Here is a 20,424-nt window from a genome sequence, read left to right on the forward strand (position 1 = left end):
ATCTCCTACATGGGACCCCAGCCTCAGGAAGACGTATCCCTCTGGTCATCTCCTACATGGGACCCCAGCCTCAGAAAGACGCATCCCTCTGGTCATCTCCTACATGGGACCCCAGCCTCAGAAAGACGCATCCCTCTGGTCATCTCCTACATGGGACCCCAGCCTCAGAAAGACGCATCCCTCTGGTCATCTCCTACATGGGACCCCAGCCTCAGAAAGACGTTTCCCTCTGGTCATCTCCTACATGAGACCCCAGCCTCAGAAAGACGCATCCCTCTGGTCATCTCCTACATGGGACCCCAGCCTCAGAAAGACGTATCCCTCTGGTCATCTCCTACATGGGACTCCAGCCTCAGAAAGACGCATCCCTCTGGTCATCTCCTACATGGGACCCCAGCCTCAGAAAGACGTATCCCTCTGGTCATCTCCTACATGGGACCCCAGCCTCAGAAAGACGCATCCCTCTGGTCATCTCCTACATGGGACCCCAGCCTCAGAAAGACGTATCCCTCTTGTCATCTCCTACATGGGACCCCAGCCTCAGAAAGACGTATCCCTCTGGTCATCTCCTACATGGGACCCCGGCCTCAGAAAGACGCATCCCTCTGGTCATCTCCTACATGGGACCCCAGCCTCAGGAGGACGCATCCCTCTGGTCATCTCCTACATGGGACCCCGGCCTCAGAAAGACGTATCCCTCTGGTCATCTCCTACATGGGACCCCGGCCTCAGGAGGACGCATCCCTCTGGTCATCTCCTACATGGGACCCCAGCCTCAGAAAGACGCATCCCTCTGGTCATCTCCTACATGGGACCCCAGCCTCAGAAAGACGCATCCCTCTGGTCATCTCCTACATGGGACCCCAGCCTCAGAAAGACGCATCCCTCTGGTCATCTCCTACATGGGACCCCAGCCTCAGAAAGACGCATCCCTCTGGTCATCTCCTACATGGGACCCCAGCCTCAGAAAGACGTATCCCTCTGGTCATCTCCTACATGGGACCCCAGCCTCAGGAGGACGTATCCCTCTGGTCATCTCCTACATGGGACCCCAGCCTCAGAAAGACGCATCCCTCTGGTCATCTCCTACATGGGACCCCAGCCTCAGAAAGACGCATCCCTCTGGTCATCTCCTACATGGGACCCCAGCCTCAGAAAGACGCATCCCTCTGGTCATCTCCTACATGGGACCCCAGCCTCAGAAAGACGCATCCCTCTGGTCATCTCCTACATGGGACCCCAGCCTCAGAAAGACGTATCCCTCTGGTCATCTCCTACATGGGACCCCAGCCTCAGAAAGACGCATCCCTCTGGTCATCTCCTACATGGGACCCCAGCCTCAGAAAGACGCATCCCTCTGGTCATCTCCTACATGGGACCCCAGCCTCAGAAAGACGTATCCCTCTGGTCATCTCCTACATGGGACCCCAGCCTCAGGAGGACGTATCCCTCTGGTCATCTCCTACATGGGACCCCAGCCTCAGAAAGACGCATCCCTCTGGTCATCTCCTACATGGGACCCCAGCCTCAGAAAGACGCATCCCTCTGGTCATCTCCTACATGGGACCCCAGCCTCAGAAAGACGCATCCCTCTGGTCATCTCCTACATGGGACCCCAGCCTCAGAAAGACGCATCCCTCTGGTCATCTCCTACATGGGACCCCAGCCTCAGAAAGACGCATCCCTCTGGTCATCTCCTACATGGGACCCCAGCCTCAGGAAGACGTATCCCTCTGGTCATCTCCTACATGGGACCCCAGCCTCAGAAAGACGCATCCCTCTGGTCATCTCCTACATGGGACCCCAGCCTCAGAAAGACGTATCCCTCTGGTCATCTCCTACATGGGACTCCAGCCTCAGAAAGACGCATCCCTCTGGTCATCTCCTACATGGGACCCCAGCCTCAGAAAGACGTATCCCTCTGGTCATCTCCTACATGGGACCCCAGCCTCAGAAAGACGCATCCCTCTGGTCATCTCCTACATGGGACCCCAGCCTCAGAAAGACGTATCCCTCTTGTCATCTCCTACATGGGACCCCAGCCTCAGGAAGACGCATCCCTCTGGTCATCTCCTACATGGGACCCCAGCCTCAGGAAGACGTATCCCTCTGGTCATCTCCTACATGGGACCCCAGCCTCAGAAAGACGCATCCCTCTGGTCATCTCCTACATGGGACTCCAGCCTCAGAAAGACGCATCCCTCTGGTCATCTCCTACATGGGACCCCAGCCTCAGAAAGACGCATCCCTCTGGTCATCTCCTACATGGGACCCCAGCCTCAGAAAGACGTATCCCTCTGGTCATCTACATGGGACCCCAGCCTCAGAAAGACGCATCCCTCTGGTCATCTCCTACATGGGACCCCAGCCTCAGAAAGACGTATCCCTCTTGTCATCTCCTACATGGGACCCCAGCCTCAGGAAGACGCATCCCTCTGGTTAATGTGTGAGGATGAAGAATCCAGAATTTTCTTGCCATAAATTATTGGGACTGTTTCCGTCACTTCAGATATGGGCTTTGCTCATTGCACCACATCTATGGTGACAGGCATTTGGCCGGTGCTCTTGTCACTCACTAACTTTTGTTAGCTGAAGTCAGGGGAAATATTTCCAAAAATACATTTATAGACTTTCATTACTCTTCTTCGAAGTTGAAGATTCAGAAGTTCCATGGAAATAACCAGTCCTCCAGGTATGGGACCTTTAAGGACGTGACTGGCAATGCAGTGGGCAGGAGTCTGAAGCGCTATCCCGATGTTCTCCCGATGTGGAGGCAGGATGGGAATATGAAGATCTGATAGGACAGATGGGAATATGAAGATCTGATGGGACAGATGGGAATATGAAGATCTGATGGGACAGATGGGAATATGAAGATCTGATGGGACAGATGGGAATATGGAGATCTGATAGGACAGAGGGGAATATGGAGATCTGATAGGACAGAGGGGAATATGGAGATCTGATAGGACAGATGGGAATATGGAGATCTGATAGGACAGAGGGGAATATGAAGATCTGATAGGACAGAGGGGAATATGAAGATCTGATAGGACAGAGGGGAATATGAAGATCTGATAGGACAGAGGGGAATATGAAGATCTGATAGGACAGAGGGGAATATGAAGATCTGATAGGACAGAGGGGAATATGAAGATCTGATAGGACAGAGGGGAATATGAAGATCTGATAGGACAGAGGGGAATATGAAGATCTGATAGGACAGAGGGGAATATGAAGATCTGATAGGACAGAGGGGAATATGAAGATCTGATAGGACAGAGGGGAATATGAAGATCTGATAGGACAGAGGGGAATATGAAGATCTGATAGGACAGTTGATGCCGCGCAGTGATACCTCTGAGGCAGAGATATACAACTAGCAGATTGCTGTTCAGGATCTGTCAGGTGGGAAGGTTACAGAGTGTATACTTGATGTATTGTAGAGGACACCAGGCGTCTGATAAAGACTTTGGCCAATCTGAAGAGAAGGACCTCCTTCTTATTGTTGATATTCCACCAGGCCAGATGCACTAACTCCCACGGTTTTGAGTTAAGTGGCTTTTTACCTACTCATGGATTAGATCTTGAAAATTCAAATAATCCTTTTGGTGGAGCGTCCTTACTCCAGAGCTTTGTCCATACAGCTCTTCTTGCCACGACCAAAGCAACCAGGACTTCAGAGGAAACCTTAATGCTGGTAATAGAAGCATCAGATAGCTCTTGTGACAGGTCACATGGCCAGTGGTGGCACAGATTTCATCCCTTGGTCACTGGACCTCTAATGCCGTTATCAGGTGTGGTCCATCCACGCTGGAGATATACAGACAGGACTGGGTGAGTAGGGAAGACGTCATCATCAGTGACTGGAAAGTAGAGTCATCCTTTCCCTGTTGTTTCCCTTCAGGATCTTTAGTGGATTCCATTGGTGGTTACATTCTCCTTCCTCAGAAGGAAGATCTGGTCTGGGGAATCAGATTTAATCTCTGAGATCTAGAAGAAAAGGAGATGATCCATGATAAGAAGGCTTGGGCCTGGGATCTGTGTGGATCTCTGGATCTGTATCCTGGGGTAATAGAGGAGAATAGATACAAGACTCATTCTTAATAGACAATGGGTGAGGACATAACCTCTGCCTAGTTTTCCTCCTCTTTCCACCTCTCATAAGGGTCTGTGATAGCCGCTCAGGAGAGGACGTCTAGTGACAACACAAAGGACACATTAGTATGAGGTACAGATGTGTACAGACAAGCCATATGCAGCCACCATCACTGTATGAGGAGTTCTGCTGCCGGGATATGAGAGGATCACTCTCCAATGCCATTCATGTAGAGCAGACTATGGAGAACATACATAGAAGCAGAACTTAGAGATTCTGGTATCAGTCTGCTGTGTATCATTATTACAGTATGTCACTATGTATACAGATCATAGATACCTGCACATCTCACCAGACAGAGGATGTGGGTACAGTGTATAACACACAGGCCATGCTCATCACATACCAGAGGCCGAGTGCATGCTCATCACATACCAGAGGCCGAGTACATGCTCATCACATACCAGAGGCCGAGTACATGCTCATCACATACCAGAGGCCGAGTACATGCTCATCACATACCAGAGGCCGAGTGCATGCTCATCACATACCAGAGGCCGAGTGCATGCTCATCACATACCAGAGGCCGAGTGCATGCTCATCACATACCAGAGGCCGAGTACATGCTCATCACATACCAGAGGCCGAGTACATGCTCATCACATACCAGAGGCCGAGTACATGCTCATCACATACCAGAGGCCGAGTACATGCTCATCACATACCAGAGGCCGAGTGCATGCTCATCACATACCAGAGGCCGAGTGCATGCTCATCACATACCAGAGGCCGAGTGCATGCTCATCACATACCAGAGGCCGAGTGCATGCTCATCACATACCAGAGGCCGAGTGCATGCTCATCACATACCAGAGGCCGAGTGCATGCTCATCACATACCAGAGGCCGAGTGCATGCTCATCACATACCAGAGGCCGAGTGCATGCTCATCACATACCAGAGGCCGAGTGCATGCTCATCACATACCAGAGGCCGAGTACATGCTCATCACATACCAGAGGCCGAGTACATGCTCATCACATACCAGAGGCTGAGTACATGCTCATCACATACCACAGGCTCATTACATACCGGAGGTCTAGTCCAGAGAAAATGGTTAGTAAATCCAGTTTAAAGATCACAGATTATACACATGAAATACCGGTAGGATAATTCTAAGTCAAGCAGAGCTCACAGACTCTGCATATAAACCCTGGAGTCAGGGCGCAGGAGTGACTAGAAATGCAATAAAGTTCTATACATTTAGCAAGGATACATAGGAGACATTAGACCTGAGTATTGAGCAGGTAGATATTATACCAATGCATTCAGCAGGTGGACATTATACCATTGTGTTCAGCAGCAGCACATAGGAGACCTGAGCATTCAGCAGGTAGACATTATACCATTGTGTTCAGCAGCAGTACATAGGAGACCTGAGCATTCCTCTTACCTTGTCTTGCAGAGGTTATCTGGCAGCTGAGACCTGCTGTGAGGTTGCATGATATGACTGCAACAGGTGAATGCAAATTGAAAATGCACCAATACATAGCAATGGCCGACACCTGCGCACAAGAAACACCAGAATGTCCAGGACAGGACAGTCTGTATCCCAGGAGCTCACACAGCCTGTATCCCAGGAGCTCACACAGCCTGTATCCCAGGAGCTCACACAGCCTGTATCCCAGGAGCTCACACAGCCTGTATCCCAGGAGCTCACACAGTCTGTATCCCAGGAGCTCACACAGTCTGTATCCCAGGAGCTCACACAGCCTGTATCCCAGGAGCTCACACAGCCTGTATCCCAGGAGCTCACACAGCCTGTATCCCAGGAGCTCACACAGCCTGTATCCCAGGAGCTCACACAGCCTGTATCCCAGGAGCTCACACAGCCTGTATCCCAGGAGCTCACACAGCCTGTATCCCAGGAGCTCACACAGTCTGTATCCCAGGAGCTCACACAGCCTGTATCCCAGGAGCTCACACAGTCTGTATCCCAGGAGCTCACACAGTCTGTATCCCAGGAGCTCACACAGTCTGTATCCCAGGAGCTCACACAGTCTGTATCCCAGGAGCTCACACAGTCTGTATCCCAGGAGCTCACACAGTCTGTATCCCAGGAGCTGACATGTAATGCTCCCTGTACAACATGTGGTAACCGTGTAAATACTGTACAATATGCAGACATCTCCAGCAGGAGAAAACAGGTTAAAAAACCGTATAACACATATCACAGGAGGATGAGAGAGCAGCGGCCGGTATACAGCCTGGATATACTCACTGATACCATGTGCGGCCTCCATCCAGGGGAACAAATGGTTAATACCAGGAGCAGCGCTGGGCTGCGGCCTATGCAGGAGCCATGGTGAGGCATGCAGGGTTAATGAACCACAAGGCCCAGCAGGGAGGAGATACTAGCAGTGATCTCATGTGTCAGTGATGTGTGGTAGATACTCAACACAGTCTGTATTATTACCCCTGTAAGGGCAGGATAGCTGTACAGACTCTTACCTGGGCTGCGGCCTATGCAGGAGGGGATCCAGGCGTCCGATAGCTGTACAGGCTCTTACCTGGGCTGCGGCCTATGCAGGAGGGGATCCAGGCGTCTGATAGCTGTACAGGCTCTTACCTGGGCTGCGGCCTATGCAGGAGGGGATCCAGGCGTCTGATAGCTGTACAGGCTCTTACCTGGGCTGCGGCCTATGCAGGAGGGGATCCAGGCGTCTGATAGCTGTACAGGCTCTTACCTGGGCTGCGGCCTATGCAGGAGGGGATCCAGGCGTCTGATAGCTGTACAGACTCTTACCTGGGCTGTGGCCTATGCAGGAGGGGATCCAGGCGTTTGATAGCTGTACAGACTCTTACCTGGGCTGCGGCCTATGCAGGAGGGGATCCAGGCGTCTGCTGGTGAGGCACGCAGGGTGATGAACCACAAGGCCCAGCAGGTAGGAGATACACACCACAGCCTCAGCTATTGCCCCTGTAAAGACAGGATAGCTGTACAGGCTCCTCCGGGACGAGGGAGCGCATGCAGCGTATACAGCCCGGGCCGGTCCATCCAAGTGTTCTGTGTAAAGACACAGAGGACCTAGAAAACTTATTATCTGGATAGACACACAGGACCTGCACTCTTCTGTCATACCTAAGAGAAAAAGAAATACAAGGGTTGTGTGTGTGCTCCGGCCTTATATAGGTGGAGAGTGATTTGCCTAATTAAACAGCTGCTAACACCTGTGTTTACAAAACGCGACAGTTAACGCATTATTAACGCATGCTTTTGTTAACGTATTGGTGACGCATGCGTTTTGTAAACACAAGTGTTAAGAGCTGTTTAATTAGGCAAATCACTCTCCAGCTATGGCAATGCGTTTTTAAACGCATGCGTTAAACGCGACGTGTGACCGCACCCTGAGTTGTACCTAGGGGATAAATCCCATATGTGTGCTGCCGAACGGACCAAAAAGAAAGAAACATTTTATAAAACAAAAAGCTATAAATATAAAAATAAGACACAAATGAGTGATAAGGGAAACCTTCTCCCAGGGGAGAGGCACACACAAGCCCTGCTTCCTGTCAGTGAATAGACACTCTATAGTCCTGGCCTCTATGCTCAGTCTGATCACACAGCTGAGGATTTGTTACAATGTATCACATATGCTTTTGTTTTCCATACATTCTGTCCTCACGGTGATGGATACAGGATCGGTTCTAGATTTCCTTTGGTCCTGGACAGATAGAAATAGTGTAATATTGTCCCCACAATTACCCATGATTCTCTGCACAGCGGGTGTAGTCCTGGGCGCACGCTATGGGGTCTTACAACCCACAGAAGTGACTGCAGCGCGTCTGCTATTACCTTTCCTGGACATGGGGGGCTCTAGAGAGTCACAGGCTCCACCCTCTGGGGCTCTGGAGAGTCACATGCACCACCCCCTGGGGCTCTGGAGAGTCACAGGCTCCACCCCCTGGACCCGTCATCACTAGGCTGATGGATGTAATAGACCTTGTGCATGAGGAGGTCTCATCGGACCCCTGGACGCGGCTCCACGTCCTCAGTCTCTTCTTATATTTAGGACATGTAACTCACCTGCATCACACTTACCTGCCGCCTTGTAGCGAGTCACATGACACGGTGGGGGAATCGGATAATTGGGCACAATGTGGTCACTGTTCCCGGGGCTGTGCTCACACGTTGCGTTTCATCAGTGCTGGGCGCATCATGGTGCCACTGACCCCCCATGTGTATAGTAACTGGCGGCCCCTGCACCTCCTCTGCTTAACCTCCCAAAATATATGACTGTGGAGTAGGCGGTAACATCCTGCAGCGGTATATCTAGTACTGTATGGCGGTATATCTAGTACTATATGGCGGTATATCTAGTACTGTATGGCGGTATATCTAGTACTACATGGCAGTATATCTAGTACTGTATGGCGGTATATCTAGTACTGTATGGCGGTATATCTAGTACTGTATGGCGGTATATCTAGTACTGTATGGTGGTATATCTAGTACTGTATGGCGGTATATCTAGTACTGTATGGCGGTATATCTAGTACTGTATGGCGGTATATATAGTACTATATGGCGGTATATCTAGTACTACATGGCGGTATATCTAGTACTGTATGGCGGTATATCTAGTACTGTATGGTGGTATATCTAGTACTGTATGGCGGTATATCTAGTACTGTATGGCGGTATATCTAGTACTGTATGGTGGTATATCTAGTACTGTATGGCGGTATATCTAGTACTGTATGGCGGTATATCTAGTACTACATGACGGTATATCTAGTACTGTATGGCGGTATATCTAGTACTGTATGGTGGTATATCTAGTACTGTATGGTGGTATATCTAGTACTGTATGGCGGTATATCTAGTACTATATGGCGGTATATCTAGTACTGTATGGCGGTATATCTAGTACTTTATGGCGGTATATCTAGTACTACATGGCAGTATATCTAGTACTGTATGGCGGTATATCTAGTACTGTATGGCGGTATATCTAGTACTGTATGGCGGTATATCTAGTACTGTATGGCGGTATATCTAGTACTTTATGGCGGTATATCTAGTACTACATGGCAGTATATCTAGTACTGTATGGCGGTATATCTAGTACTGTATGGCGGTATATCTAGTACTGTATGGCGGTATTTCTAGTACTATATGGCGGTATATCTAGTACTGTATGGCGGTATATCTAGTACTGTATGGTGGTATATCTAGTACTTTATGGCGGTATATCTAGTACTACATGGCAGTATATCTAGTACTGTATGGCGGTATATCTAGTACTGTATGGCGGTATATCTAGTACTGTATGGCAGTATATCCTGTACTACATGGCAGTGTATACTGTACTATATGGCGGTATATCTAGTACTGTATGGCGGTATATCCTGTACTACATGGCAGTATATACTGTACTATATGGCGGTATATCTAGTACTGTATGGCGGTATATCCTGTACTACATGGCAGTATATACTGTACTACATGGCGGTATATCTAGTACTGTATGGCGGTATATCTAGTACTTTATGGCGGTATATCTAGTACTACATGGCAGTATATACTGTACTATATGGCGGTATATCTAGTACTGTATGGCGGTATATCCTGTACTACATGGCAGTATATACTGTACTATATGGCGGTATATCTAGTACTGTATGGTGGTATATCTAGTACTGTATGGTGGTATATCTAGTACTTTATGGCGGTATATCCTGTACTACATGGCAGTATATACTGTACTACATGGCGGTATATCTAGTACTGTATGGCGGTATATCCTGTACTACATGGCAGTATATACTGTACTACATGGCGCTATATCTAGTACTGTATGGCGGTATATCTAGTACTTTATGGCGGTATATCTAGTACTACATGGCAGTATATCTAGTACTACATGGCGGTATATCTAGTACTGTATGGCGGTATATCTAGTACTTTATGGCGGTATATCTAGTACTACATGGCAGTATATCTAGTACTTTATGGCGGTATATCTACTACTACATGGCAGTATATCTAGTACTACATGGCAGTATATCTAGTACTGTATGGTGGTATATCTAGTACTGTATGGTGGTATATCTAGTACTGTATGGTGGTATATCTAGTACTGTATGGCGGTATATCTAGTACTGTATGGCGGTATTTCTAGTACTATATGGCGGTATATCTAGTACTGTATGGCGGTATATCTAGTACTGTATGGTGGTATATCTAGTACTTTATGGCGGTATATCTAGTACTACATGGCAGTATATCTAGTACTGTATGGCGGTATATCTAGTACTGTATGGCAGTATATCCTGTACTACATGGCAGTGTATACTGTACTATATGGCGGTATATCTAGTACTGTATGGTGGTATATCTAGTACTGTATGGTGGTATATCTAGTACTGTATGGCAGTATATCCTGTACTACATGGCAGTGTATACTGTACTATATGGCGGTATATCTAGTACTGTATGGTGGTATATCTAGTACTTTATGGCGGTATATCCTGTACTACATGGCAGTATATACTGTACTATATGGCGGTATATCTAGTACTGTATGGCGGTATATCCTGTACTACATGGCAGTATATACTGTACTATATGGCGGTATATCTAGTACTGTATGGTGGTATATCTAGTACTTTATGGCGGTATATCCTGTACTACATGGCAGTATATACTGTACTATATGATTGGATATCATATAATATACATCCAGTACTACATGGAGGGATAGCCAGTGCTATATGGCGATATATTCTGCAGTATATGGTGGTACATCTAGTACTGTATCCTGTACTATATGGCAGTATATACTGTACTATATGGCGCTATATCTTGTAGTATATGGCGGTATATCCTGTAGTATATGATGGTGTATCTTGCACTACATGGCGGTATATCCTTAAGTATAAGGCAGTATATTCTGGTGTATATGATGGTGTATCTTGCACTATATGACAGTATATCCTGTATTATACGGCAATATATTCTGCACTATATGGCGGTATATTCTGCAATATGGCGATATATTCTGCACTACATGGCAGTATATTCTGTATTATAAGGCGATATATTCTGCACTATATGGCAGTATATTCTGCAATATGGCGATATATTCTGCACTACATGGCAGTATATTCTGTATTATAAGGCGATATATTCTGCACTATATGGGAGTATATCCTGTATTATAAGGAGATATATATTCTGCACTATATAGCGGTATATTCTGTAGTATATGGCGGTATATGCTGCACTACATGGCAGTATATCCTGTATTATAAAGCGTTATATTCTGCACTATATGGTGGTATATTATGTAGTATATGGCAGTATATCCTGTATTATACGGCAATATATTCTGCACTATATGGCGGTATATTCTGCAATATGGCGATATATTCTGCACTACATGGCGGTATATCCTGTAGTATATGGCGGTTTATCCTGTATTATATGGCGGTATATTCTGCACTATTTGGCGGTATATTCTGCAATATGGCGATATATTCTGCACTACATGGCAGTATATTCTGTATTATAAGGTGATATATTCTGCACTATATGGCGGTATATTCTGCAATATGGCGATATATTCTGCACTACATGGCGGTATATCCTGTAGTATATGGCGGTTTATCCTGTATTATATGGCGGTATATTCTGCACTATTTGGCGGTATATCCTGCACTATTTGGCGATATATCCTGTAGTATATGGGCGGTATATTCTGCACTATATGACGGTATATTCTGCACTATATGGCGGTGGAGCAGGAGGTCGCCGGAGAGAGGATTATTGTGTCTGGTCTATGATATAATTGAGGTCGGGAGACTCCATTATGATCAGTGGCGGGGGGGGGGGTCTCCCGGGTCCTGCCTGGGACTGATCGGAAACAGATTGATTGGGTGTCCGGATCATCTCCTCTATAGCTGGGGGAGGGGAGGTTCTGATGGGTAGAAGCTGCCCCCTGGGGGGAGGAGGAGGGACCCCCTAGTGTTAGTGAGAGCTCCGCAGGGCAGGTGGGGGTCACTGCTATCTAATGAGCCCCCACAGAGGAGTAACATATACACGTAACAGCGTACCCCTCATCCTACAGCTGATCCCAGGCAAGACCCCCACACCCCAGGGCACAAATAGACCCCAAAATCTATACAGACCGGACCCCCTATTAACACAAATCCCAGACCTCCTCATACATCGAAATCTATAGCATACACAGACCCCAGACCCCCCCATATATACAGACCCCAGACCCCCCCATATATACCGACCCCTCTATATATACTGACCCCTCTATATATATACAGACCCCTCCATATATACAGACCCCTCATATATACTGACCCCTCTATATATATACAGACCCCTCCATATATACAGGCCCCTCCATATATACAGCCCCCCATATATACTGACCCCTCTATATATATATACAGACCCCTCCATATATACAGCCCCCCCCATGTATACTGACCCCTCTATATATATACAGACCCCTCCATATATACAGACCCCTCATATATACAGACCCCCCATATATACAGACCCCTCCATATATACAGGCCCCCCCATATATACAGACCCCTCCATATACACAGACCCCTCCATATACACAGACCCCTCCATATATACAGACCCCTCCATATATACAGACCCTCCATATGTACAGACCCTTCCATATATACAGACCCCCCCATATATACAGCCCCCTCCATATATACAGACCCCCCATATATACAGACCCCTCCATATATACAGACCCCCCATATATACAGACCCCCCATATATACAGACCCTCCATATATACAGACCCCCCCATATATACAGACCCCCCATATATACAGACCCCTCCATATATACAGACCCCCATATATACAGACCCCTCATATATACAGACCCCCCATATATACAGCCCCCTCCATATATACAGACCCTCCATATATACAGACCCCTCCATATATACAGACCCCTCCATATATACAGACCCCCCCATATATACAGCCCCCTCCATATATACAGACCCTCCATATATACAGACCCCTCCATATATACAGACCCTCCATATATACAGACCCCCCATATATACAGACCCCTCCATATATACAGACCCCCCATATATACAGACCCCTCCATATATACAGACCCCCATATATACAGACCCCCCATATACACAGACCCCCCATATATACAGACCCCCATATATACAGACCCCCCATATATACAGACCCCTTCATATATACAGACCCCCATATATACAGACCCTTCCATATATACAGACCCCTCCATATATACACAGACTCCTCTATATATACCGACCCTCAATATACACAGACCCCCATATATACAGACCCCTCTATATATACAGACCCCTCCATATATACAGAGCCCTCCATATATACAGACCCCTCCATATATACAGACCCTCCATATACACAGACCCCCCATATATACAGACCCCTCCATATATACAGACCCCTCCATATATACAGACCCTCCATATATACAGACCCTTCCATATATACAGACCCTTCCATCTATACAGACCCCTCTATATATACAGACCCCTCTATATATACAGACCCCCCATATATACAGACCCTCCATATACACAGACCCCCCATATATACAGACCCCTCCATATATACAGACCCTCCATATATACAGACCCTCCATATACACAGACCCCCCATATATACAGACCCCCCATATATACAGACCCCTCCATATATACAGACCCCCCATATATACAGACCCCCCATATATACAGACCCCTCCATATATACAGACCCTCCAAATGTACAGACCCCTCCATATATACAGACCCCCCATATATACAGACCCCTCCATATATACAGACCCTCCATATATACAGACCCCTCCATATATACAGACCCCTCCATATATACAGACCCCCCATATATACAGAGCCCCCCATATATACAGACCCCTCCATATACACAGACCCCCCATATATACAGAACCCCATATATACAGACCCCTCCATATATACAGACCCCTCCATATATACAGACCCCCATATATACAGACTCCTCCATATATACAGACCCTCCATATATACAGACCCCCCTATATACACAGACCCCTCCATATATACAGACCCCTCCATATACACAGACCCCCCATATATACAGACCCTCCATATATACAGACCCCTCCATATACACAGACCCCCCATATATACAGATCCCTCCATATATACAGACCCCCATATATACAGACCCCCATATATACAGACCCCTCCATATATACAGACCCCCATATATACAGACCCTCCCATATATACAGACCCCTCCATTTATACAGACCCCCCATATATACAGACCCCCCATATATACAGACCCCCCATATATACAGACCCCTCCATATATACAGACCCCTCCATATATACAGACCCTCCATATATATAGACCCCCCTATATACACAGACCCCTCCATATATACAGACCCCTCCATTTATACAGACCCCCCATATATACAGACCCCCCATATATACAGACCCCCCATATATACAGACCCCTCCATTTATACAGACCCCTCCATATATACAGACCCTCCATATATATAGACCCCCCTATATACACAGACCCCTCCATATATACAGACCCCTCCATATATACAGACCCCCCATTTATACAGACCCCCCATATATACAGACCCCTCCATATATACAGACCCCCCATATATACAGACCCCTCCATATATACAGACCCCCCATATATACAGACCCCCCCATATATACAGACCCCTCCATATATACAGACCCCCCATATAAATACAGACCCCTCCATATATACAGACCCCCCATATATACAGACCCCTCCATATATACAGACCCCCCATATACAGACCCCTCCATATATACAGACCCCCCGATATATACAGACCCCACCATATATACAGACCCCTCCATATATACAGACACCTCCATATATACAGACCCCTCCATATATATAGACCCTCCCATATATACAGACCCCTCCATATATACAGACCCCACCATATATACAGACCCCCCATATATACAGACCCCCATATATACAGACCCCTCCATATATACAGACCCCACCATATATACAGAGCCCTCCATATATACAGAGCCCCATATATACAGACCCCCCCATATATACAGACCCCCCATATATACAGACCCCTCCATATATACAGACCCTCCATATATACAGACCCCACCATATATACAGACCCCTCCATATATACAGACCCCTCCATATATACAGACCCCACCATATATACAGACACCTCCATATATACAGACCCCACCATATATACAGAGCCCTCCATATATACAGACCCTCCATATATACAGACCTCCCATATATACATACCCCACCATATATACAGACCCCCCATATATACAGACCCTTCCATATATACAGACCCCTCCATATATACAGACCCCCCATATATACAGACCCCCCATATATACAGACCCTCCATATACACAGACCCCTCCATATATACAGACCCCCCATATATACAGACCCCCCATATATACAGACCCCCATATTTACAGACCCCTCCATATATACAGACCCCCATATATACAGACCCCCATATATACAGACCCCTCCATATATACAGACCGCCATATATACAGACCCTCCCATATATACAGACCCCCCATATATACAGACCCCTCCATATATACAGACCCCCCATATATACAGACCCTCCATATACACAGACCCCTCCATATATACAGACCCCTCCATATATACAGACCCCTCCATATATACAGACGCTCCATATACACAGACCCCCCCACATATACAGACCCCTCCATATATACAGACCCCCCATATATACAAACCCTTCCATATATACAGACCCCTCCATATATACACAGACCCCTCTATATATACAGACCCCCATATATACAAACCCTTCCATATATACAGACCCCTCCATATATACACAGACCCCTCTATATATACAGACCCCCCATATATACAGACCCCTCCATATATACAGACCCCTCCATATACACAGACCCCCCATATATACAGACCCCCCATATATACAGACCCCCCCATATATACAGACCCCTCCATATATACAGACCCCCCCATATACACAGACCCCCCATATATACAGACCCCCCATATATACAGACCCCCCCATATATACAGACCCCTCCATATATACAGACCCCCCCCATATACACAGACCCCTCTATATATACAGACCCCTCTATATATACAGACCCCCCATATATACAGACCCCTCCATATATACAGACCCCTCCATATACACAGACCCCCCCATATATACAGACCCCTCCATATATACAGACCCCCCATATATACAGACCCCTCCATATATACAGACCCCCCATATATACAGACCCCTCCATATATACAGACCCCTCCATATACACAGACCCCCCATATATACAGATCCCCATATATACAGACCCCTCCATATATACAGACCCCTCCATATACACAGACCCCCATATATACAGACCCCTCCATATATACAGACCCCTCTATATATACAGACCCCTCCATATATACAGACCCCTCCATATATACAGACCCTCCATATACACAGACCCCCCCCACATATACAGACCCCTCCATATATACAGACCCCCCATATATACAGACCCTTCCATATATACAGACCCCTCCATATATACACAGACCCCTCTATATATACAGATCCCTCTATATATACAGACCCCCCATATATACAGACCCCCCATATATACAGACCCCCCATATATACAGAACCCCATATATACAGACCCCTCCATATATACAGACCCTCCATATATACAGACCCCCCTATATACACAGACCCCTCCATATACACAGACCCCCCATATATACAGACCCCTCCATATATACAGACCCTCCATATATACAGACCCCCCTATATACACAGACCCCTCCATATATACAGACCCCTCCATATATACAGACCCTCCATATATACAGACCCCCCTATATACACAGACCCCTCCATATACACAGACCCCCCATATATACAGACCCCCATATATACAGACCCCTCCATATATACAGACCCTCCATATATACAGACCCCCCTATATACACAGACCCCTCCATATATACAGAGCCCTCCATATATACAGACCCTCCATATATTTAGACCCCTCCATATATACAGACCCCCCATATATACAGACCCCTCCATATACACAGACCCCCCATATATACAGACCCCCCATATATACAGACCCCTCCATATATACAGACCCCCCATATATACAGACCCCTCCATATATACAGACCCCTCCATATATACAGACCCCCCATATATACAGACCCCTCCATATATACAGACCCCTCCATATATACAGACCCCCCATATATACAGACCCCTCCATTTATACAGACCCCTCCATATATACAGACCCTCCATATATTTAGACCCCTCCATATATACAGACCCCCCATATATACAGACCCCTCCATATACACAGACCCCCCATATATACAGACCCCCCATATATACAGACCCCTCCATATATACAGACCCCCCATATATACAGACCCCTCCATATATACAGACCCCTCCATATATACAGACCCCCCATATATACAGACCCCACCATATATACAGACCCTCCCATATATACAGACCCCCCATATATACAGACCCCTCCATATATACAGACCCCCCATATATACAGACCCCCCCATATATACAGACCCCTCCATATATACAGACCCCCCCATATAAATACAGACCCCTCCATATATACAGACCCCCCATATATACAGACCCCTCCATATATACAGACCCCCCATATATACAGACCCCTCCATATATACAGACCCCCCATATAAATACAGACCCCTCCATATATACAGACCCCCCATATAAATACAGACCCCTCCATATATACAGACCCCCCATATATACAGACCCCTCCATATATACAGACCCCCCATATATACAGACCCCTCCATATATACAGACCCCCCATATAAATACAGACACTCCATATATACAGACCCCCCCATATATACAGACCCCTCCTTATATACAGACCCCTCCATATATACAGACCCACCATATATACAGACCCCTCCATATACACAGACCCCCCATATATACCGACCCCCCATATATACAGACCCCTCCATATATACAGACCCCCCATATATACAGACCCCTCCTTATATACAGACCCCTCCATATATACAGACCCCCCCCATATATGCAGACCCCTCCATATACACAGACCCCCCATATATACCGACCCCCCATATATACAGCCCCCCATATATACAGACCCCCCATATATACAGACCCCCATATATACAGAGCCCTCCATATATACAGACCCCCCATATATACAGACCCCCCATATATACAGACCCCTCCATATATACAGACCCCCCGATATATACAGACCCCACCATATATACAGACCCCCCGATATATACAGACCCCACCATATATATAGACCCTCCCATATATACAGACCCCTCCATATATACAGACCCCCCGATATATACAGACCCCTCCATATATACAGACCCCTCCATATATACAGACCCCCATATATACAGACCCCACCATATATACAGACCCCTCCATATATACAGCCCACCCATATATACAGACCCCTCCATATATACAGACCCCACCATATATACAGACCCCTCCATATATACAGACCCCACCATATATACAGACCCCTCCATATATACAGACCCCCCATATATACAGACCCCTCCATATACACAGACCCCTCCATATATACAGACCCCTCCATATACAAAGACCCCCCATATATACAGACCCCGCCATATATACAGACCCCCATATATACAGACCCCCCATATAGATACAGACCCCCCATATATACAGACCCCTCCATATATACAGACCCCCCATATATACAGACCCCTCCATATATACAGACCCCCCATATATACAGACCCCTCCATATATACAGACCCCTCCATATACACAGACCCCCCATATATACAGACCCCGCCATATATACAGACCCCCATATATACAGACCCCCCATATAGATACAGACCCCCCATATATACAGACCCCTCCATATATACAGACCCCCCATATATACAGACCCCTCCATATATACAGACCCCCCATATATACAGACCCCTCCATATATACAGACCCCCCATATATACAGACCCTCCATATATACAGACCCCACCATATATACAGACCCCCCATATATACAGACCCCTCCATATATACAGACCCCCCATATATACAGACCCCTCCATATATACAGACCCTACATATATACAGACCCCTCCATATACACAGACCCCCCATATATACAGACCCCTCCATATATACAGACCCCCCATATATACAGACCCCTCCTTATATACAGACCCCTCCATATATACAGACCCCCCATATATACAGACCCCTCCATATACACAGACCCCCCATATATACCGACCCCCCATATATACAGACCCCTCCATATATACAGACCCCCCATATATACAGACCCCTCCTTATATACAGACCCCTCCATATATACAGACCCCTCCATATATACAGACCCCCCATATACACAGACCCCCCATATATACAGACCCTTCCATATATACAGACCCTTCCATCTATACAGACCCCTCTATATATACAGACCCCCATATATACAGACCCCTCCATATATACAGACCTCCCATATATACAGACCCCTTCATATATACAGACCCCTCCATATATACACAGACCCCTCCATATATACACAGACCCCTCTATATATACAGACCCCCCATATATACAGACCCTCCATATACACAGACCCCTCCATATACACAGACCCCTCATATATACAGACCCCCCATATATACAGACCCCTCCATATATACACAGACCCTCCATATATACAGACCCCCCATATATACAGACCCCCCATATATACAGACCCCCCCATATATACAGACCCCCCTATATACAGACCCCCTTATATACAGACCCCCCCATATATACAGAGCCCTCCATATATACAGAGCCCTCCATATATACAGACCCCCCCATATATACAGAGCCCTCCATATATACAGACCCCCCATATATACAGACCCTCCATGTATACAGACCCCCATATATACAGAGCCCTCCATATATACAGAGCCCTCCATATATACAGACCCCCCATATATACAGAGCCCCCATATATACAGACCCTCCCATATATACAGACCCCCCATATATACAGACCCCACCATATATACAGACCCCCCATATATACAGAGCCCTCCATATATACA

The 20,424-nt window shown here is 46.8% G+C and overlaps 1 protein-coding gene across 3 annotated transcripts in view; it reads left to right on the forward strand.

Moving 5' to 3' along the window:
- The window catches only part of GAREM2 (GRB2 associated regulator of MAPK1 subtype 2), a 64,975-nt gene that overhangs the window by 36,025 nt on the left and 8,526 nt on the right, over positions 1-20,424 (forward strand). The window contains exon 1 of one of the 3 annotated variants that reach the window (XM_072143993.1): positions 6,943-7,043. The exons of 1 other annotated variant lie outside the window; for it this stretch is intronic. Coding sequence is in view for 1 of the 2 variants with exons in the window: in XM_072143992.1 (XP_072000093.1) it covers positions 6,978-7,005 (28 nt within the window). In the remaining variant the exon portion in view is untranslated. Of the gene's footprint in view, positions 1-6,942; positions 7,044-20,424 lie in introns of those variants that run through there. One more of the 3 variants, XM_072143992.1, reaches the window with a different exon arrangement.

Source organism: Engystomops pustulosus, chromosome 3 (assembly GCF_040894005.1).
Source record: "Engystomops pustulosus chromosome 3, aEngPut4.maternal, whole genome shotgun sequence".
In the NCBI taxonomy this organism is placed as follows: Eukaryota; Metazoa; Chordata; class Amphibia; order Anura; family Leptodactylidae; genus Engystomops; species Engystomops pustulosus.